Genomic DNA, 23027 nt, shown 5'->3' on the forward strand with positions numbered 1-23027 from the left:
GCTAATCTGGGGAAGGATAAGGAGAGGGATAAAGAGAAGGGATAACAAGTAAATCGCCTCCCCCCCCTTCTTTGCCCCCCCTGCTCTTTTTTTTAAAAACACCTCCACTCCTGTTCTTCCTCATTCAGAAACTCATCTTTTCTTCATGCCTTTCTCTTTTCCTTTGCAGGACAAGTGCAGAGGAAAGTGCCAGAGCAAATCTCCTAGACGACAAAATACAAAGGTATGTTTTTTGTTTTAATTTCTAGTCTTTAGTATTACTTCACTTATATTTGTCTTGCGTAAATGTTAAATTCTAACGCCAAACTTTTATTATTATTATTTATCTATCTCAAATTTGCAGACTGCACTCCACTGACACTACATCACTTGAATGTATTGTAAAAATGGCTTTCATTGCTGCATTTGTGCATCGGTTTTATGGCAACGTGAACAATTTTTTCCTGTTTCCGCACAGCGACATGCACTTATTCACCTGGATCGTCTGAGAAATACGAAGAAAGCGGATGACGTTTGAGACAAAAAGGAGACGACAAAGGCCAAGAGAGGAGAGAGAAGTCCCTCCTAGACCCGGGCTTGTATCATACCCAAGCTGTTGAGTGTCAGATGCATGGGTATGATACGACCTAAGTCTGGAAGTGATCTGCAGCCTGAACACTACCATACCACCACAGATATGACTGCACAGAATTTCATAACTGTCTCTATAGGGAAGTAACTGTAACACTCACCTTACTGTAATTGAGTCACTTTTTTTGTGTATTTGTACTCTTTGGAGTATTTTTTAAAGTCAGTAATTGTACTTTTAAATCACATCCATTACAGAGATTCACAGTGAATGGTCAATCAGCAAAGACGAGTGAGTCAGGCCCAGCTCATGGAGATTTATAATAAGCAGGTCCTCAGGATGGCCAATTCCATTCTGGTTTGTCCTGACCATCCTCTGCAGAAGGAGTTTGAGCTCCTGCCCTCAGGCTGCCGGTTCAGGGTGCCTGCTAGAAGGACTAAGAGACATAAGGTCTCCTTTGTTTCTGTGGCTATTGACAGGCTTAATAATAAATCACCTTTGTATACTCATGGCTGTATAGCCTTTGCATACTCACTGTATTTCCTCTTTGACAGGAGTTTGTGTATTCATTGTCTTGTTGCTGTTCCTAATGTTTGATCATGAATGCTGTGTTGTGTTTTGTTATTGTCATCTATTTTTATTTGTTATTTATTTAATTCCCTTACCCCTGGCTGCAAACCAGTTTCCCCTAATAAAGTTTTTGAATTGAATTGAATTGAAGAGAAGAATAATGTGGCTTTACTTTGCTTTATTTTGTAATTTCTCATTTTTCCAATGAAAAGAATCTAGTTTGAACTCTGTCCTCTCTTATTTTAGAGTTGCATGGAAAAGATCCCAGCTAACAACGCTCTCTTTTCTAAAAAGGAACTCAGTAATTCTGAGGGCATTTTAAATGAGCTACTTTTTACTGTTACTTCAGTAGATTTTTACACCAGTACTTTTGCGTCTACTTAAGTAAAATATCAGCAAAGTAACAATACTTCTACTTGAGTAGGAAATTCTAGTAGGCCTACTCTTTCCACTACTGGGAGGTAACAATGGGGAGAATGAAGCCTCTGATCAAAATAGTCATTCTTATATATTCTCTCGTGCTAAGGTTTTGATTTTGAGGGGGTAATTTCTCTTTTATCCTTCTTGTTGGATAGGAGATAAGTATCCTGCTCAAGGATGCTTTGACAGGTATGACCCACAAAGCGGATCAAACCCAGACAGTCTCACCAACCACTTGGCTGTTCTGCCACCTTGTGGGGAGTGAAGTAGCAATGAAATTTAACTGTAAATCATTTTGCTGCGGGGAGCCCCTGGAGCCCCACCCCACTTTGAGAAACACTGCTTCTGCGTAGTCTATCACATTCTCTCCAAGTAAGAGAGAATGTATTCAAAAAAACAGGTACATCTATAATATAAACATAATAACCCTATAATATAATAATAACATGACCCAATTTCCCCATTGGGATTATTAAATTGTCATGGTGTCTTTATGTGCAACCTTTGTGACAAAACTCTTGCTCCAGTTCGTAGTATATACTCTGCTGACATCTAGTGGTAAATTGATACACAATACAAAGACTGACTGTGCCAATTGCCATTTGCCAATGATACATTGTAACATCTTTCTTTACAATAAAAACTACAAAATATTTTAGCGCAATATACTGTATCTGTTTGTTGTTTATCCCTTTTCTAAACCATTCCCCCCATTTAAGTTCATCTTAGCAGAACGTCACGGCAAAGTCTATTCAAAAGTCTTTCAGTTTCATGTTGCCTTGCGTAAAACGTAAACGCAAATACCGGGCGGAAGATGACTGAAGACCTTTTACGGATAGTTGGGAGCCGTTCTTCAATTCGGCATATATGCAACACCAAGCAGCACTTCCTGAAATAAATGATCAACTGTTATATTTGGTTCGCCTCGTTTTCCCATGATATTATTTAATCAAAATACAGCGAGGATGGCAGTAACGAGCATGGGGAATCAATTCTAACAGTTGAGATTCAATTGAAATAAAGTGCTGTTTATTGAAATGTCTATATAGCCGACTTTAGCAAAACCCCAATAATTCATTACGGATTCAAATAGCGTTCTACCAGGTCTGTGTCGTTGCCCTAATACGGCAAAATTAAACTTGATGACGTTTAACTGGATGTTTGACTGGATGAAGTTGGGTGGGTGTGACATTCTCTCCATACGACAGAGCGGAACGTTTCAGGGCTAGGTTCCTGCTTATGTTTCTTCACGGACCAGAATCGTAGTTGCACGCGGGAAACCTGTGCGAGATGGCGGTCGACATAAGGACCGACTAGAAATCTATCCGGCTCAAATACATCTAACGTTACTGTCGGTAGCATATTATCACCTTATCGTTTACATTCATAAATCTAACCTGCGCTATGGAAGGGGGCAAACCCACACTGGCACTTGTTTACCAGGCTGTTCAGGCTCTGTATCACGACCCGGACCCCGCCGGCAAAGAGCGAGCCTCGGTGTGGCTTGGGGAGCTGCAGAGATCGGTAAGAAAATGGGAGAGGTGGGAGGACTGGAATGGGCCCTGCTACTTCGTGGGGGAAATAAGTCACTGATGGGTATATATGGGTATTCCAGACCAAGCCATACTTTAGCACTGCATCTACATTGCTAAGCATAAATACACATAAAGTGCGCAGTCAGAAAAGGGGCTGCAAATTGCCTGTATTATAAGCTAGCTCACTCGGTGAATGAATGGATCAAAACATAACATGCTAGGGTTACAGTGCTGTTAGCTCTACATTTGGCTGGTGGCTATCTGTCCTAAGTTGGCAAGATAGCCTCCAACGACACATATTTATTAGTTATGCTCATTTTTCTTTGTATCAAGGCCAATGTGTCTCTTCCAGACGGAGAATTTGCATTTTACCCGGGCTCAGGGGATTTCAGCCAGGGCCTGGGCAACTGTAGCTAGCTAAGTTAGCTTAGCTAAATTCACTGCTACAGTGAAGCATATAGCTTTGTCTTTTTGCTAAATGTTCCCAGGTGAATATGCATAACTTGGCTATCTCCAATTCGTGCTGTTCTCTATTGTATGGATAGATGGAAACGCGACATTCATTTAAAATTCTGGCAGTTTAATGTTGCCTTTCTTCTCGACAAAGGTACATACCTGGTAGCACATAACTTAAGACCTTACATGAAGCAACAGAGTCTTCTGATAATTTTGGCATACAGACAATGCAACAAGCAGCACTTTATTTTAATAAAATCTCAACTTTTATACTCGATTCCTGCTCTCGCTACCGCCCACCACGGTGTATTTTGGTGGAAGGAGACTGGGGAATAACATTCGAACCGGTGTTGAAAGTAGACATTTTATTGAAATAAGTGCTGCTTTGTGTACTGGGTGTGTGCCGAATTGAACAGCGGCTCCCTAATGATTCAGAAAATGTCTTGAGTCATATTTTATGCGGTATGCACCTTTGCGATCCAGGCAACATTTAATAATCAGGTTTTTGAGTGGAGTTTGGCGTCAAGTTCAGTCCACCCAAGAGAGAACCAAAATCTGTACCTTTACAAATACAGATTTTCTTCTCATCTTTGCTGAAACTGTGCCATTACAGCTACAGGTTTTCTTCTTTGTATTTCTTGTTTCAGGCATATAACTTAGTGCAAATTTATTAGCTTATGTGGTTTTGGACAGATATCTTTAAAACCCATAAACAGCCATGTGTCTGTGGCTTTTTCTGTATTTGCTGGCCAAGTATGAGTAAGCTTGGCTGACACGTTTAATTTCTGCATGTGCGTGCTCACCCCCAGCTTGTTGTTGTCTGCATCTCACTACAATCAAATCGGGTCCAACTTGCTCAGCACATTCTGCATGCTGGATCCATGATAAGCTGCACTGCAGTTGTTGCACTGACAACTAAACTGTTCAAAAAGTCACACAGGAAGGACTCTAACCTGGTCATTTCTCAGTATAAGCAGATAATGAAATAACGATTGCCTCATACACTCCTTGAAGACATGGGCATCTTGCACCTTGTGTCTGCTTCTATTTCTGGCATTCAGGGAGCTAATTTGGGAGAACGTCTTTTGAGTGACTGCATGTATGTGTGTGCTGTCAATCAGCCTTTGCAACATTTTTGCTCGAGCTGCATGGATATGGGCTCCCAGGCACACTTTTGCGCCTGTCCTGTTTTCCAAAAAAAAAAATTCTGGGGTTTTCTTATTTTAAAAAAGGACTTTTATTTTGGCACACAACTTCCCATCTTTGCTCATGGGAGGTTAAGGTTTTACTGCTTTGATTGTGCTCCTGATCACATTCCTACATGGTATTCCCATGAATTATGCAACATCTGTCGTTCCAGAAGATTGTTATTGTGGACCAGGCAACATGTTTTCTGGCCCTCTGCCAATTCTAATAAAGCTACATTGGTTAGAGGGGAGGACATTAGTGCTGACTAATGGCTTACTAAAAGCTAGGTCACTCTAGCTGATTTTTCACACCGATTCTAATCCTGACTGGACCGTCCCAGGGCCCGCGTGCCCCCCAGCCCTGACTCAACCCGACAATCAGTCGGATTATTCTGTGGTGTGAACGGGTTGGTGAAGACTCACGACCAGTCGGAAACCCAGCAAGATCTTTTTCAGACTAGTTTGATTTTGTCTGGCCCAGTCTGGTCGGGCTCCTGTTGTGTGAAGCGGTCCAAGATTCACCGAGATTGAAATCTAAGAGTAGCCCTGGCAACAGCCAATTAGAGTTTAACTCAAGGGGGGAAGAAAAAGAGAATGAACCAGAGGAGAAGTCACTTTTCACAACAACACCCACTCACAGCGCTATGCACATCAGTAACATTCCCAACTCTACTTGCTCCACTCTTGGTATACAATTTTATTTGGAGGGATAGTCTAAACCCCATATGGAATGGAATAAAGTGGCTACGTGCCTGGATAAATCCTGAGTATATGCAATTAGAAAAGTCTTCATCATTGCTATCCTTGTAATAATGTCACTTGAAAATTAATTTGTAATGTAGCTTCTGTACCATAAAGCAAGAAATGATGGAACAGCGATTTAGGGGCTGGCCAGCTTTGCTGTTGCTCCCGCTTGTATTTCCAACTCCTCCCACATTTTACATTCAACTGACACCAAACTTGCCACACAGCATCTTCAAACTGTCCCCATCAACAGCCACAGGGATTAAACAAAAATATCCAAAACCGAGCCCACAGTACAAGGACATGTAGGCCTATTACTGTAAGTGGTACTGTAAACAGCCACTGTAAATTCTCGCTTAATAAATGCCCAATCTTTATAGTCATTGAAGTATGTCCAATTTCAGAATTTCCTCCCAAAAAATGAGGTTTTTTTTTACAGTTTAGTGAATGTTGGTGTTTGCCTTAGTCATGGTGTTAAACAACAACTGGTCAAGTATCCTCTCAGATGGCTCAACAAGTTTCTGGGTGGAGCTGAACAAACACGCCTACACCTATGCAAGCTGTGTGCTGTGCAGATTTGTAACTTGTGTAACTTCTTTATCCTAACTCTTCTTTTTCTTCCTGTAGTATCACAGGACAGCCCTGTTGGTGACTGAATGCAGTACTAGTTAATTATAATGTAGTTGTGCTGTTCTGGACCAATGGGAAATGTTTTTGAATCACAGAATCAGGCGGTGCGTGATCCCTCGTGTTCATGTGTGTGACGCCCCATCTTTGCCCCAACACTGTTTTCAGCTAATTAGCCATTTAGTGCCATAACATCAGCCGGCTACAGTTTTTCTCTCAGTTGTGCCATGAGTCTAAGATATTACTATAATCACCATTTCAACATTTTCATCATTTCATCAGTTCTTTTAAGAACTGATGAAATTTTTGCTTATCCTTTAAATAATTAAATGCAAAATCTTTCTTCAGCTGACTTTAGTTGATTATTGATATCAGCCAAAATGTTCATACCCATGCAAGACTGTGTAATATACCTTACAACTTGGCTACACATTTTGCACAGTAAAAGCTGTTGATAGTGCGTTAGAAAACGGTAAATTGGACTGTCACGTCAGAAGGCTTAACATGTCCCCTGTCTGTCCTCCCTGTGTGGTACCCCCCCCTCCCCCCTTCCCTCCAGATGTATGCGTGGGAGATATCAGACCAGCTGCTTCAGCTGAAGCAGGATGTGGAGTCCTGCTACTTCGCCGCCCAGACAATGAAGATGAAGATCCAGACGTCGTTCTACGAGCTCCCGCCGGACACCCACATCGCCCTGCGCGACTCCCTCCTCTCCCACATACAGAACCTCAAAGACCTCTCACCCATCATCGTCACTCAGGTAACGCCTCGTCCTGCTGTTATTGTCGCTCGGGCGCTGCCTCTCTCCTGCCGGTAGTTTGTGTTTCGTAACGGTCAGTTCACGTCAGCGTTCCATAAGGGCGCATTGACACCAAGCTTGTTGGTGGCTCATGTTGACATCTGATAGCCAGCAGTTCCTCATGCTTGGAAAGCCGAGCATAACAAAACGAACTGAGGGCAAAAGCCACTCTCGGCTGAAGCTCATATTCAGCTATTTCAAGTGTTTTTTTCTGGTCACTTGAAAAATGTTAAGTACAGGTAAGCTGTGGAAATGCCTGTTTTTTGCCTGGGGTGTTATCAGTGCATTTTGTTATATTAAGGGCCGTTACCACACTGAAAACTGACATTTGACACTTTGGAACACTCACCTAAACTTTTGATAAAAGTAAAATTTAAACTTATTTTATTTTCTTCATCTTTGTTTTGTCGGAGATAAGGAGCGCTTGTTTTAATGTCACTTGCAATTACCTCATGCTTTTGTCTCTGCTTACATAAACAAACGCACATAAATAATAATAATAATACTAATAAGAACCAGGCAAATTGCCGATTGGATTAATTTTCATGTTTGCACGTTACATTTTTTTAATAGCATAATGCGACAGTATTGTCGTACTGTACGGCCCTGATCGGGGAATTTTACAAATTGGTTACTTTACAGGAATAAACCAGAATGTATTTTCCGACACATTCATTACATTAGCTGGTGGTTTTTCAGCCCAACTGCAGTGGAAACTTTAGAAAAACAACATTAACAAACCACAAAGGAATAGGATATGGAATGGAAGCACTCTGAGGTGGTTATGGAAAGTCATGGAACTTCACATCAGGGCCCCGGTGGGAACCCTGCTAAAAGTCCCACGGTCGGTCGTCCTGGTGGTGATTCAGCGGTCTGGGGCGCATGCCATGTAGCCGCGGCGTCCCGGGTTTGAATCCGGTCTGGGACCTTTGTCGCATGTCATCCCCTCCTTTCTCTTCCTCCTTTCGTGTCTCTCTCTCAGCTGTGCTATCCAATAAAGCAGAAATGCCATCCAAATCATTTAGGCAACTATTAGGCAATTTTGGTGGTTGTTTCATTCCTCTGTTCCTCTTTTTTGTGCAGTGTCTAATCTCTCTCTCTCTCTCTCTCTCTCTCTCTCTCTCTCTCTCTCTCTCAGCTGGCTCTTGCCATTGCAGATCTCGCCCTTCAGATGGCCTCGTGGAAGGGATGTGTTCACACCCTCATTGAAAAGTAAGACTTCCTCTGCCTCGAGTCACGTCAATCGCATCATGAGTCCATCTTTCTCCCCTCCGCCAACTTCACTTCGTAAATGTGTACATCCTACCTTTCATACGCCGAGCCGACAACAACAGACTGTATTGTGTTGCGCATACATTTGCATACGTACACGCATACACACACGAACGATCTCGTCTAGGGCAGCATCCACTTGCCACTTGTTTTTCTGGTAAGGTCACTTGTACTCTTGTCATTTGTATCATTTTGTCTTGAGAGCGCTTGAGGCTTTTTAACCTTTGCAGCTGAAATGTCTTTCAACACCGGTTGCTCGTTCATAGCACCGTCCTCCATTGTTGAGCAGTGGAAAATGGTTTGGGGGGGGATTGGGCGTCTCTCTGAAATTCAATGGATGGGGAGGTTTGTTTTTTCCAAAAAGGAGTGATTTCATGTGCTGTAAACTGGGATGAAGTTTGACAGCACACGTATTGATAATGAATTTCTGATTGCCAGACCTGAATTTGCCTTTTGATGACCACAGCACTGTGGTAATAACACACTAGTTGCACATTTGCATTTGTTACGGTATATCCATGTTTAAGTCCCTTCACCACACCTTGTTCCCACTCTTCCCACGCACTGACTCTCCGTCCGTCTGGCCCGCCCAGGTACAACAACGACGTCAGCTCCATGACGTTCCTGATCGAGATCCTGACGGTGTTGCCCGAGGAAGTCCACAGCCGCTCGTTACGCATCGGAGCCAACCGCAGGACCGAGATCATCGAGGACCTGGCCTACTATTCCAGCACCGTGGTCACACTACTGGTGAGAAATCTCCTCTTCCCCTCCCTTCTCCCGCCGCCGTTCTTCTTCACTCACTGCCGGCTTTTCGTTACCGTTTTATTATTCTATCAACCTATTTTTTTTTCCCCCCCCTCACATTCACAAGTAGAGCTCCGATCCAGCCTTGCTTTGCAGGCCCTCTGCGGGACTGTGTGTCATTTCTCATTGTTAGCCCCCTAGGGAACTGCTTCATTATCACAAGCTTTCTAACTCTTTGCTACCGGGCCTCTCTGTTTTAATAATGACAGCTAAGATGACCGCGGTAAGGAGAAAAAAAAAGAAATTGGCCTATTTTTTTAATTTAACTTTGACACAGAAAATTGATCAGCTGGGGATGTTATATTTTTATCTTTTTTAGTTTGTGTTTTTCCCTAAGATATTAGTTTAATTTATAATGAGAGATTATTTATTTGATTCTTTGCCTGTTTTTTTTTTTTTTGCCAAGGTTTCTGGGGGGGAAATGGTAAATATCTGAAATCACATCATCTAAAGTAAAGGCTGTTTTAAATTCAGTATTAAAGGTCTTAAAAATGTTGCTGTTTTTGCGGTGACAAAGTGGCAATTTTTACATTTGCAGAATTGCCCGTAAAGTTCATTCTAAATGGCATTTAAAAGACCTTAAAAAGTCCTGAAGGAAACTTGCAGACATCCCTGATCAGCCCATACCATGGCGATGGATGATATTTAAAGTCAATGTACTGATGGCTTGTGTGTGTGTGTGTGTGTGTGTGTGTGTGTGTGTGTGTCTTCCCCCAGACGACGTGCGTGGAGAAGACGGGTAACGACGAGAAGATGCTGATCAAGGTGTTCCGCTGTCTGGGCAGCTGGTTCAACCTGGGCGTCCTGGACAGCAACTTCATGGCCAGCAACCAGCTGCTCATGGTCCTCTTCCAAGTGCTGGTTAGCCTCACGCTTTCTTTTACACTCATCCTCAGACGTTTTTATAGGGTGTTGTAATTGTCATGTAATTGGGAATTAGTATTTTACCAGTTTTCCAGGAAGATTTTGCAGATATATCAGCCCAATATTGACATTTTATCAAAATTCCAACATCTGCCCGTCCACGTGATGCAATTTGTTTGATTACATATTACTGTATTATTGATCAATACTACACACTTGTTTATGGGAAGCCCTTAACCTGAAGTTATTCTAATGCCGAGCACAAACTACATGATCTAAGATCTCTGCACCACTCACATTAAATGGCCTCCTTTCGTTTCTTCTTCTTCGCGTTTCCTGTCTCGCCAGCGTAATGGCGTGCACGCCAAATTATGTCAAGTCAAATCTATTCACATTTAAATACCACAGGAGTTAACCAAAGTGGTGCATTGAGTCCATAAATAAATAAAATCACACTAAGCATAGAACATCAACATATTACTGCCAGAAAAATGCAAGACATACACATGCAACCTGACAAATTAAGAGGGCTTAAAGCTAGGGGATAAAAGTATGTTGAGGCTGAACTGAGACTTGAAATGGTCAACAGATGGTGTAGGCTAGATTGCGCAATTGCACTGTTAGTCCAAAAGGCAAATGGCAAATAGCAGTATACGGGGAATTGCAATATTTTAACCATGAGGACATGAAGGCTTGAACTTTCTCTCATTCAGCTGGAGAAAAGTTCATGCCACCAAACATTTAATATCCCCAAGTGGTCTTTGGGTTTTAGAGGGAGATAAAGCTGTGTATCATCTGTGTAACAATGGAAGGAGAAATACCTCTGAATGGTTTGACCCAGCAGGAGTGTATAGATGGAGAAGAGGATAGGACCTAGGATGGAACCTTGTGGGACCCCACAGGAAAGACTGGACTAGCAAGAATAAAAACTGCCTGTATTCTTCTGTCTGAGATGGCTCAAAGACCGGGTCAGACTTAACGAGTTTCAGTGAAGGCCGAGTTGAGATTTTGCCTCGGATCTCAAAAACCTGTCTGGGACAGTTAAACTGGGCCTAAAGTCGTGTAGTGTGCGCCCGGCGTGATGCGACAGTGTGATCAGATTCAACACAAGTATGCATGAATAGTTTTTATTCATGCATACTTCTATTCTTCTTTTCATCCTGTGTTTCAATGGAGAATTTTACTGTGCCATGGGCTAAATGCTGTTTCAGAGGCTTTTCCACATTGCCATGAACAAAATTCTCACATAAGATTCTCACAAAAATGTTTAAAGTCAATAATAATGAATATCAGCTATTGGTCAAACCCTATCCCTACTAGTTATCTCTTATATGTCACCTTAATGCCAAAAAAAACCCTCATTGGCAACGGCGACGTGCCGGGCAAGTCATATTTCTATTATTCATGTCTATTTCCAAGTAACCGATCTATTATGCATGAGGCCAACTGTGAAGCGGGCCGCTGATGTTTTCTGATGTGTCGCAGCAGCGAGACGAGACCTCCACCAACCTGCACGAGGCGGCGTCCGACTGCGTGTGCTCGGCCCTCTACGCCATCGAGAACGTGGACACCAACATGGCGCTGGCCCTGCAGCTTTTCCAGGGCGTCCTCACCCTGGAGACGGCCTACCACATGGCTGTGGCGCGGGAGGACCTCGACAAGTAAGCACACACACACACACACTCACACTTTATAACATCAACCCCTTTCAAAATGAAGTAGCCCCTGCCAACGTGTGCATATGCCGCATTCCAGAGATGTGGGAAAGTCGGGGATTCAGTGATTAAATGATCAAATTTGAAGGTAAAATGCAATTGGGATTCCAAGTAGGAAGTAGGCAAGATTTCTCAACTCCAAGGTTTTCGGGATGCAGTTACCTCTGCGTCTTGTCAACATGGCGGCATACACTTTAAACGCTACTCAGCATTACTGTTAACATGTTTAGAATGCTCAAAGTTAGATTTTCGGCATTGTATGACCTTAAATCCATCAAAAAGAAGCTGTTTTGTCCGCCTTGTTTGGGTACAGAAAGTTTCTCCCTCACTTCTTTTTATAACACTATGATAACACCATATGTGGAGTACATACTGTATATCCGTATATAAGTGTACCCCCTTTTCGCCGACATTTTGAATTGCGCTTGATGGAGGAGACGATTTAACAACAGACTATATGGTTGGTTTGATCGGGGTTGGCGCACAACCGGATTACTCCACTTCCAGATGCATTCAAGTAGGTAATTTCATGTATCAAAAATTAAAACTGTAGATCGTGGAAAAAAGAGAGTAAGTTGCTGGAGGAACTCTCATTGATGTTCACACTAATAATAGTACAGTTGGATTAATGTGTTCGTACAGTACGTTTTTTAACAGCAAAATGTGACAGTATTGTAAACAATGTTTGTAGCCCTCCTCTCATCTGGGTTCTGAATTTTCTCTCTCCCCCCCCAACCATTCCCTCCCCTCTCAGAGTGCTGAATTACTGTAGGATCTTCACTGAGCTGTGCGAGACGTTTCTAGAGACGACGGTGAGGAGTCCAGGTCAGGGCATGGGGGACCTGCGGACGTTAGAGCTGCTGCTAATCTGTGCAGGACACCCCCAGTATGAGGTACACACACACACACACACACACACCCTGGAGATGGAACTGTGTTCAGTGTTTTCATGTTACAGAAATGTTGAGATGTCCACACTTGGGTGAGGCTAATTGATTTGCCAATACATAGGGCCGATATTGGCCTTTTATTAAAAATCAGATATCATCCAGTCAGTGTCGTCCACCTCTGATATGATGCATGTGATGCAGTTTGATTGATTACATATTTATTGTAGAATTGATCAATATTATACAGGCTGTCTATAGGAAGCCTTAACCTTAACTGATTCTAATGCAACTTTTTGATCAGATTTCACACAATTATGCATTCATATTTTGTTTTTATTTATTGTTATTATCGTTATGATTTTATTGTTAGTGTCCTGAGTCTTAGTGGAGAGTTTTAGTTTCCCTTGGTCTAAATGCTGTTTCAGAGGCTTTTCCACCCTGACAAGAATACAATTCTGGGGGAAATACTGACTACTTGTCATTATTAATATGACAAGTGTTAGTGAGGTAGCACATTCAAAATTGGGGGAAAATAACTGGATACAATACTCAATTTTCACTTACTTACTGGAGAACACACCACGAAAGTTTGGGTTTTTTTTACCCAATTTTTTATTTTGTTGTGGAATAGGTGAAATCTTCTTCTTTCTTGGTCCAGGTTGTCGAGATCTCCTTTAACTTCTGGTATCGCCTGGGGGAGCACCTGTATAAGACCAACGACCCGGCGCTGCACAGTATCTTTAGGCCGTATATCCAGAGACTGCTGCATGGCCTGGCCCGACACTGTCAGCTGGACCCAGACCACGTACGGAGCGGACTTATCTTTACCTGTTCAAATGAATTCTGCTTTAGGATGGGATTTCTACTCAAGCGTACTCCTCAATACTGATCATTTTGTCATATGTGGTGTCCCTGTCCGTCCCGCAGGAGGGAATCCCGGAGGACACAGACGACTTCGGCGAGTTTCGGATGAGGGTCTCCGATCTCGTGAAGGACGTCATTTTCCTCGTGGGCTCTATGGAATGTTTCTCCCAGGTATCTTCTGGTCCATGTCGTTTTTTTTTCCCCGATTTGCTATCTGTAACGTTTCAGCGGTTTCACATGTCCTCTCCTCTTCCCTCTCAGCTATACTCCACTTTAAAAGAAGGGAACCCGCCGTGGGAGGTGACGGAGGCTGTTCTGTTCATAATGGCCGCCATCGCAAAAAGCGTCGACCCGTGAGTGCTCCCTACCAGCAAAAACCTTCACTTTTGTATTTTAATATATGGGGCCGATATTGGCCTGTTATTAAAGATCGTGTAAAATCTACCTCTGATAAGATGGATATGAAGCAGTTTGATTGATCAATACTACACTGGTTGTCTATGGGAAGCTGTTAACCTGATTTGATTCTAATGCGACATTTTGATCGGATTCCACACAAGTGTACATGTTTTATGATTATTATTGTTAATATTATCCAGGGTTTCAATGGAGAGTTTTAGTGTCCCATTGTCCACATGCTGTTTCAGAGGCTTTCCCACCCGGACAAGATAAAAATCTGGGGGGAAACACTGAATACTTGGAATTTTTGGCATGAAAATGGTGAAATTTAAAGATACTGAATATCGATAACTCCCTATCTCCTTCATATTTCTTCTTCCTGTCCATTCGGGTTTTTGTGTAACTCGTAAAAATGTTTTTCCCCCTGCCGGCAGTGAGAACAACCCCACCCTGACGGAGGTGTTGGAGCAGGTCGTGCTGCTGCCGGAGACGGTCCACATGGCGGTTCGCTACACCAGCATCGAGCTGGTGGGGGAGATGAGCGAGGTCGTGGACAGAAACCCCCGCTTCCTAGGTGCGGACTCAGCCGATTGACCCAGCGATGCATTCTCATGTCTAAACGAGGTACAACTGTCATTCTTGCGTCACCCGCATACGTGAGTGAATCCGTCTCGTCCCTCCCATCTTAGACCCGGTGCTGAACTACCTGATGAAGGGGCTGCGGGAGAAGCCCCTGGCGTCGGTGGCGGCCAAGGCCATCCACAACATCTGCTCGGTGTGCAGAGATCACATGGCCCAGCACTTCCAGGGCCTGCTGGACATCGCCCGCGCCCTCGACTCGTTCGCCCTCTCCACAGAAGCGGCTGTCGGCTTGCTCAAAGGTACGTCAACAAATCAACAAGTGGGGCTGCAACAGAGAGGAGCGTCCCATCCCCACTAATTGATACCTTGTAGATTCACCCTTTTTGCCCAAATAACAGACTTCTACAGACCAACAGACGTCTACCTCTGTCATTATGATAGTAGCACCTTTACACAACCATTTAAAACAGCAAAAATCCTCACTTTGCAAAAGAACAAACAAACTTTGGTGGTTTTTATTTCAGTAAACTATTACATAAGTCTTATTGCAACAACACCTTCTATTGCAACAGCACTTGCAGTAACATTGAGAAATCAGTAATGAGCAGATTGTTGGTGTAAATCAGAATGTATCAAATGTTACCTAGTTGTGTTACATTATGATCACTTCATTACATCAGTTTTTATTGCATTATGCTCAACTATTGCCATATGTGCAGTTCTTACATTATGTGTTGCTATATACTCTTTGGCAATTTCTTGTGTCGTGCTTTTTGTGGCTCTGCTCCACATTTTGTCTGCTCTGCTTTTTTTCTCTTCATCTTGCGAAACCGATTTGAATCATTTCTGTCAGTCATGTGTTAGCTGTGTGTTTTGCCTGTCATGGTTTTATAGCAAGTCTTTCCTTCTCCTTGGTGCAGGTACAGCACTTGTCCTCGCCCGTCTTCCCCTGGAGAAGATTGCCGAGTGTCTGAGCGACCTGTGCGCTGTGCAGGTCATGGCCCTCAAAAAGGTCAGTGTGAATGCACACAGAGTTGTGCATCTCAATAACGTGATATCATAACTTCATTAAGGCAGGATTCTATTGAAAGGCATTAAATGATAATATTGACTTATTTCCCAGTCTACATGTCAGCATTTACAACATCATGGGACACTAAACCTCTTCCTTGGAACCAAGAATGATAATAATAATTAAATCAATCAAAAAGGCACATTCAAATCAATTCCACTCTAGCTGGGCAGAGCAAGTCAAAAGCATTTAGAGCTTTGCTTCTGGCCCTCTTTCGATTTTCATTTGTACTGTTCTATCTTTATAATATTTTTGACGTTAATAGCACTTCCAAATAGAACTTAACAGTAAACAGGGTTCCCGCACAGTTCTGGAAATTCTGACCAAGTCATTTCCAGGTCTGGAAAAGTGTGGGAATTAGACATAAAAGTCTGGCAAAGTATGAAGCAAAGGTTGTTCTGTGCTGATGCACACAAAACCACACATTTCCTATGGTCCCACTGTCATTTCACATTAATAATGTTTTTGTTTATGAAGAATAATCTTCAGCTATATCATCAAGCTTCTATCAGGATGCATCATTTTGAACTCTGACCAAAATCCAGTCAAGAAATTGAGGTGTGGACAAAGTATGGAATTTTAAATGAAAACGGAGTAAGAATCCTGATTAAAGCCAGGATGACACATAGTACATTGTACTGGAACCAGTACAAACTATGTGTGTGATTTGTGACTGAGTGTGATTTTTGTGCGTCTCTCCTCAGCTTCTCGGTCAGGACCCTAGCAATGGAAAAACGGCAGACCCAACCGTCTGGCTGGACAGACTAGCAGTCATTTTCCGGTAAGGGCGCTGTGTTGATTTGCTGTCAAAAGTGTTTTTATTCAAGAGCATTCACATACAAAAAATTGACGTGTGTTATAGGAAAGCTCAGTTTTTACATTGGACAGAAAGAAGATATGATCAAGATAAATTAAAGGAATAGGCATACATTCAAAACAGGAAAAAAAGTATAGAATTCCCACCCCACCCCACCCCACAGCTGCTCAGCGTAATCCAACTGCTGTGTTGATTTGCATGTAGTGAAATGTCAACAAAGGTGCTGGTCTTTGTGTATTTGTGTAAAGCAAGCAATGATATATCACATGATGTGCTTTTGATGCCTCGATCTTGGTCACTGACAGCTTCTTTTGCTTGATTTTTACCCCCCCAGACACACAAACCCCATCGTAGAGAACGGCCAGACGCATCCCTGTCAGAAAGTTATCCAGGAGGTAAATCGCTCGCTCTTCTACGCTCTCCACACTATTCATTTTTGTCCCTTAGAGCAAAAGAACATTTGTCTATTTTGCCAACGGCGTCATTTGAGTATTCCTCCACCCCATGTGCCGTGTCCCGTAGATCTGGCCCGTCCTGTCGGAGACGCTAAACACGCACCAGGCTGACAACCGCATCGTGGAACGCTGCTGTCGCTGCCTCAGGTTCGCCGTGCGCTGCGTGGGGAAGGGCTCCGCTTCACTACTGCAGCCGCTGGTCACACAGGTGTGTGTGCACGCTGGATTTTCTGTGTTTGTGTGTGAAGGTGGATCGTCTGTTTGTATGTGAAACCATCTGTCACACACAACATCGACACGTTGGATTTTGACGAAACTTTGGGGAATGATGCATCTCACCACTGAGTTCCAGCAGTTTCAAATGACATTGATTGGCCCAAGGAGGGGGTGCTGCAATTATATATATATATATCAAAATTAATCTTAATGACCAGTCATATGTCCCATACCGCAAATTCGAATGACATGAAATGTGCACATATCCAGCTAGCCTTGTTCTGCAAATCTGCCTCCAGGACATCAATGTACATTTTGAGTTTCTTGAAAAACTGTTTTCCCCGCTTTTAAATATATTATATGTTGTTCATCATTTGTACAATCAATCAATATGGGGCAACATAAATACCAAAACGAAAAGACCAGCAGAATATGCAAATGGCACTACAAAATGTATTTGCATTGTTACTTAATAGACTTGAAACTTTGACCTTTTTACATTTATATAACTGCAATCGGCCCAGAGTGTACTGCAGCATCCGTGGATGACGACATGTTTACTGTTGCCTTGGAAACGTTTGATCATGTGTTTGTGGCTTGGTTATCCCCCAGATGGTGAGTGTGTACCAGGTGTATCCGCACTCCTGCTTCCTGTACTTGGGAAGCATTCTGGTAGATGAGTACGGCATGGAGGACGGCTGCAGACAGGGACTACTGGACATGTTACAGGTAAACACACACACACACACACACACACACACACACACACACACACACACACACACACAGAGCCCAGGGTGCCTGAAATCAATGGCACTAGGCAACTTTGCACTTTGGCGACCCCAAGTGGCAGTGGGAGATAACTGTTTGCAGTTTTGAAACTTTGAAGGACTTCATTACCCAGAATTCATCTAATATGACATCAGTAAACTGTGTACTGGTGAGGGTGGAGATAGTGAAAAAGATCTTTTTGCAGCAGGTTCAGCCATTGTTGGTGAACCCAACTTTCTCTGGACCAAGCACCTGCTCTCTGCTCTTTAGGAATTTTTTGTTTTTTATTCTCAAATTTTGATTAGTCACTTCTTGTGCACCAAGGAGATTTCCTGCCAGTGACCACACCAGACCTCTGAAATGACTCTGGACAAATAGGAGCGAATCTACACTGTCCCAATTAGGGGGGATGGAACAGTCTTCTCTGTTGCAGCCTCAATTAGTGATTCAGACCGGATAAGATGGGTGTACTTTTACATAAACATCTTGCCTAGTGCAGCTTTAATGGATTCATTCCCTCTCTCCTCCTGCAGGCTCTATGTATGCCTACCTTCCAGCTTCTGGAGCAGCCCAACGGCCTGAGAAACCACCCCGACACTGTGGACGACCTCTTCAGGCTCGCCACCAGGTATGACGCCCACCGACGGTCTCACATTTTCTGTATGAGTAGATAAAGCCTTGAGATCCTTCTTCTACGTCTAATGTCCAACTACGTCTAACTGTCCATCTGTGTGTGTGTGTCCAGGTTTGTTCAACGTAGTCCAGTAACCTTGCTCAGTAGTAGCATCATCGTTCACATCATCCAGTGTGCCATCGCTGCCACCACACTGGACCACCGGGACGCCAACTGCAGTGTCATGAAGTTCGTCCGAGACCTCATCCACACGGGAGTCACCAACGACGTGAGTGGCTGATCAGATTATATGATTCCTGTGGGAAATAAATAATAATATAGCAAATGGGGGTATTAAACATATCACAACTGTCAGCTCCAATGTGTCAAGAACATAGTAAGTGGAAATGTATGGATGAAAAGTATGGAAAAAATGAGTTACAGCAATATGAGGGTGTGCAAAATTAACAGCATACTGAGACAAAACTGAATGAAAATATGCATGTGACAATATAACAAAAAAGGAAATGTATATATGGTATTAAATAAGTGAGACATAAGAATATCAAAATATGCAATATATACTGTTCAAATGAGAATATGGGAATAGTAAAAAAAAAAACCGAGGGGGTGACTTATCAGCTTATATACTGTACATGATCTGCTGTTAACAGTGATTCCTCTTCCATTGCAGCACGAGGATGACTTCGAGGTGCGGAAGCAGCTGATTGGCCAGGCCATGGAGCAGCACGGGCAGCAGCTGGTCACCCAGCTCATGCACACGTGCTGCTTCTGCCTGCCGCCGTACACGCTGCCCGACGTGGCCGAGGTGCTGTGGGAGATCATGGTGTTCGACAGGCCGGTGAGTAGACGCACGCCCTCCGCAGCGCCGCTAGATGGCAGCGTCGGCCCTCTCTGCCGCCGCGGGGGAATCTCACACTATCCGACTTTGCCTTGCAGACATTCTGCCGCTGGCTGGAAAATGCACTGAAGGGTCTTCCGAAGGAGACGTCGGGCGGGGCGGTGACCGTCACTCACAAACAGCTCACAGACTTCCACAAGCAGGTCACTAGGTAAGCAGCAGCATGGACACACCAGGGACAGTCTGTTTGTGCATTTAACACTCACCGAATGCCGGTAAAAATCATCTCTGGCAGATGAAACGATAAGGTTCTCTGGTTAGTAACTTTTCAAGCTGATACATTTGAATGCCCCAGTTATCCAGTTATATACAGTCTTTGACCTTTGTCCCTGCTGACCACCGTACCCTCTCTCTGATTGTGATCCAATCAAATCAAAGCAAAACAATAGCTCTGTATCAAACAGGCTTCTGATTGGCTGCCTGTTACACTGCTCAACATCTAAACTTGTTTGGATGGTTAACTAGCCTAACATTAGTTGAAACTTCATAATTGCATGTAGTGACACATAGCAGGTCTGAGGCCACTAAAAAGGAAAAAAAAGACATGTTTTATAATTAAGTTTTAAATTAAAACGGAATCTGCTCATATCTTTTCAGTGAATGCTTCACACAGGACCTGATTCTAGATTGGAAATGGCATTGAAAATGCGTAGAGTGACATACTTATATAGAAAACATGTTAATTGATTCGGACAGTGAAATTAATTCTCTGCAAATACATTATTATTTTTTTTTAAGTTTACCAGTCCTAGGCAGGTGAGCCAGAAAGTTAACTTCAGACACAGGGACTAGTGTTTTCACCCTTGATCGGAGCTATGGGTTTATCATAGATTCCAATGGTTCCTCCAAGGTTAGGGTTAGCTTAGTGCAGCAGGCCCGAGGGCAACAGTTAGCCTCGGTGTCGGGTGTAGCCGCGTGGGTTTGCAGTCTGACAGGTCCGTGCCCAGACAGGCTGATCTGGGGACGCTGTGGAACGTTGCAAAACTGGAGCGGGGAAGACAAACCACACAGATTCCCTGTGGCTTGTTCAGGCTCGTCCAGCAACCAGCCGTCTTTCTGCTCCGGTTATGTCTCGGCATAGAGCGAGGCATGACGGAATGAGCCTGAGCCCTGTGTAGTTCAGAGGAACCAGAGTTAAAGTGTCTCCACTGAAATCACTGATCACAGTGGACCCTACTGGAAAGAATCTTTTAAGTAATAATCTGTGACATTTTCCTATAAATCAGTGTCCATTTTGCTACTCTAGCTTCCAGTCTAATTGTGTTTTGCCTTCTCTTCACTTCGCCCCAGTGCCGAGGAGTGCAAGCAGGTATGCTGGGCCATCCGAGAGTTCACCAGATTGTTCCGATAGCCACGTCCTTGAGAGCTCTGCCACAACACCAGGTAACACGCATCAGACGGCCCGCACCGGGGGGGGTCCAACGGGGCCTCATGTTGGGTGGGGTAGGATCCAATATAGGTTTTTTCAAGGCCGATGCTGACACTTGTCGCTGCCAGTAGCTAATATTTTGTGCAGATATTTGAGGTCTTTAAAATTGACCAGGTTCATGCTGAAAAAGTCTTAAAATTTATGATTCAGTGTATTTTTATTCCTGTAAGCGGAGAGCCGCTGAAACAGCTGTTAGACCATAGGACACTAAAACTCCATTGACACCCATTGTGATGATGATAATAAAGTATACTCAATTATACAATAGATACATAATCAAACATTTTGCATCAGAGATTGATGACATTGACTGGCTAATTTAAAAAATTCTCCCTCTTTCCAAACTACACTTGTCACAGAGATGGTCCTAGTTAACTAGTGACACTACAAAGTTGTTAACTCTGCGTTTTCCTCCTCAGGTTAAATCTTTTGTTGGCTAACATTCAGAGGTGACGGCAAAAATGCTGAGGACTGCAGATGAGGATCTAAAGGGAACTCTAACTGGAAGAATGGCGGGACTTGGCAATCGTGGAAAGCCAAAACGGGACACAAGTCTGGAATTGGAGTGACAGGGTGAAATGAGATTGCATAGACTGAGAGGAGGAGTCCACCAACCCCCCCTCCACCCCCCCCTCAGCTCCCTCGAGGCCCCCTGCCTCACCGACACCCGGGTTGACAGGGCGGGACGGGGGTCAGGCCCGAGGAGGAGCGACGTTCACCGACTAAGTGAACTGAAACGGATTAGTTCTGCGTCAGCTGGATTTCTACATGATCCATCATCAAAAAAGAGCAACAACAAAGAAAAAAACAAAGGATGTGCCTGGTTGCAAGTCATAATGCATCAAAAAGACATTGAGTTTTTAAGAAAGAGAGAAATGATTTATTTTCATGGACGTGTCTTTAGAACTTTATCATGGTCTTGCTGTCCGTGCCATATGAAGAGTCAATAGCAAACCCATGATACTCACTGAATGGCTGCCAGTGCCTGTGGAGGCATTTAGATGGTAGAGGCTTAATGCTTGGAGGATTTGGCGTCACCTTTGACCTTTTTAACATGTTGGCTGGAATTTTAGTTATCCTTTGCCAGAAAGTGAGAGCTGTGACAGATTGTGTGAACTCTGGCAAACAAAACAACTTTTCGTTCTTCCAATTGGTATTGTCCTAACTTGGGAGAGACAGACACCACGACATCATCGACGATGTAGCCTTGTTGTAAACAATAAAAAAACAACTGAGAAGAACAAACTTGCACTCGCTATTATAATTTGACTCAAGTCTCGTCGGTATTAGCCCTTTGGCTCTGCCTCCAGAACCCTCTGTTTTCACTCTGAACACTCTGAAACCAGTTCAACTGGGTGTCCATTGCTGCATAGTTAACAGTGTCTTGTCAGAGGAAGCTTGCACACACTAAGGTATCAATTAAGGCTGAGTTTCAATGAGTACAGGTGTGAAGATACACTCAAAAACATTCAAGGGAGAAACCTCTTGGCACTAACATTGAATCCATTCAGATTCATGTGTTTTATCCTCTTGGTCACCCAGTAATCCGAATCCATCTCTATTGAATGTGAACAGGGCTCTAGCCTGGTTGATGTCACTCTGCAGCCCTCCCTCGGGGTAATCTGATGTCATGATCACACTTACTGCCAACTCTCTTTTGTATTATGCTTGCCTCGTTGGGACCCCGTTCGCCGAGTGTTCGAGTCAAACAGGTTTGTGTTTGTTGAGCACCCAGTTGGAGAGGCAGCATTTCCTCACCGTTCAGAAATCCCCACTTGAATCGCTAATGTAATCTGATAGCCAGAGCTCTCAGCTATGTAGGGAGAGTGTGAAAATCCTGACAATACCCATACATCTCGAATGCAGCAGAAATCCATTAGGAAAACAAGACAACTCATTTTGTAGATATTCCTTTCTGTTCCACTTAGAAGTTGATAATTTTCATAGAAAATACTGTACATTATATTCAGTAGTTGTCTCAATAGGGAAAGCACATCACACTAATTGCTGAATGTTTGCATAACACATTTATGAAAAAAAAAATCCTTTGACATTTTATGGCTTTGAAAGAATGCATCTTGTGGCATAGTAATATATAAATTGTGGATAGGATGCCAGTAACGGATGAGTTTGCCATTCACAAAAGCTTGTTGCCTGATTGTTGGTTCACACTAGATGTGGTTAAGAATGCAATAGAGGCGACTGAAAGCTGGCAAATGAGGGAGGAGGGGCAATACCTGACCCCATATGAAAGAATACTGCAGTGGTATTTATTGAAATCCTTACAATACAATTTTAAGGGGATACTTATTAGCCAAGAGAAATTAAAATACAGTGGTCGGTGTGTAGGTCATTCAATACCTCAGAGGTTAACTCAATACTGCACAGGACTGCTATTAACTTTCAATGCTGGGTCCGGTTTCACAAGTGTTA

The 23027-nt window shown here is 43.3% G+C and overlaps 1 protein-coding gene across 1 annotated transcript; it reads left to right on the plus strand.

Moving 5' to 3' along the window:
* The first annotated feature begins 2838 nt into the window (after positions 1-2838).
* Positions 2839-21148, plus strand: tnpo3 (transportin 3). The gene is made up of 23 exons (XM_071533227.1): positions 2839-3082; positions 6667-6867; positions 8045-8118; positions 8772-8928; positions 9703-9846; positions 11335-11510; positions 12319-12457; positions 13113-13259; positions 13382-13489; positions 13580-13671; positions 14152-14291; positions 14407-14598; positions 15220-15311; positions 16076-16152; positions 16523-16583; positions 16711-16851; positions 17472-17588; positions 18164-18258; positions 18376-18532; positions 18938-19105; positions 19204-19316; positions 20456-20548; positions 21014-21148. The coding sequence occupies exons 1-22, from the start codon at positions 2963-2965 to the stop codon at positions 20514-20516; spliced, it is 2772 nt and encodes a 923-aa protein (XP_071389328.1). The 5' UTR covers positions 2839-2962; the 3' UTR covers positions 20517-20548; positions 21014-21148.
* The last annotated feature ends 1879 nt before the right edge of the window (positions 21149-23027 follow it).

This window comes from Centroberyx affinis, unplaced genomic scaffold (genome assembly GCF_046629955.1).
Source record: "Centroberyx affinis isolate AG114_WGS23_722 - 3 ecotype Tasmania unplaced genomic scaffold, CSIRO-AGI_Caff_v1 ptg002343l_1, whole genome shotgun sequence".
Classification (NCBI taxonomy): domain Eukaryota; kingdom Metazoa; phylum Chordata; class Actinopteri; order Beryciformes; family Berycidae; genus Centroberyx; species Centroberyx affinis.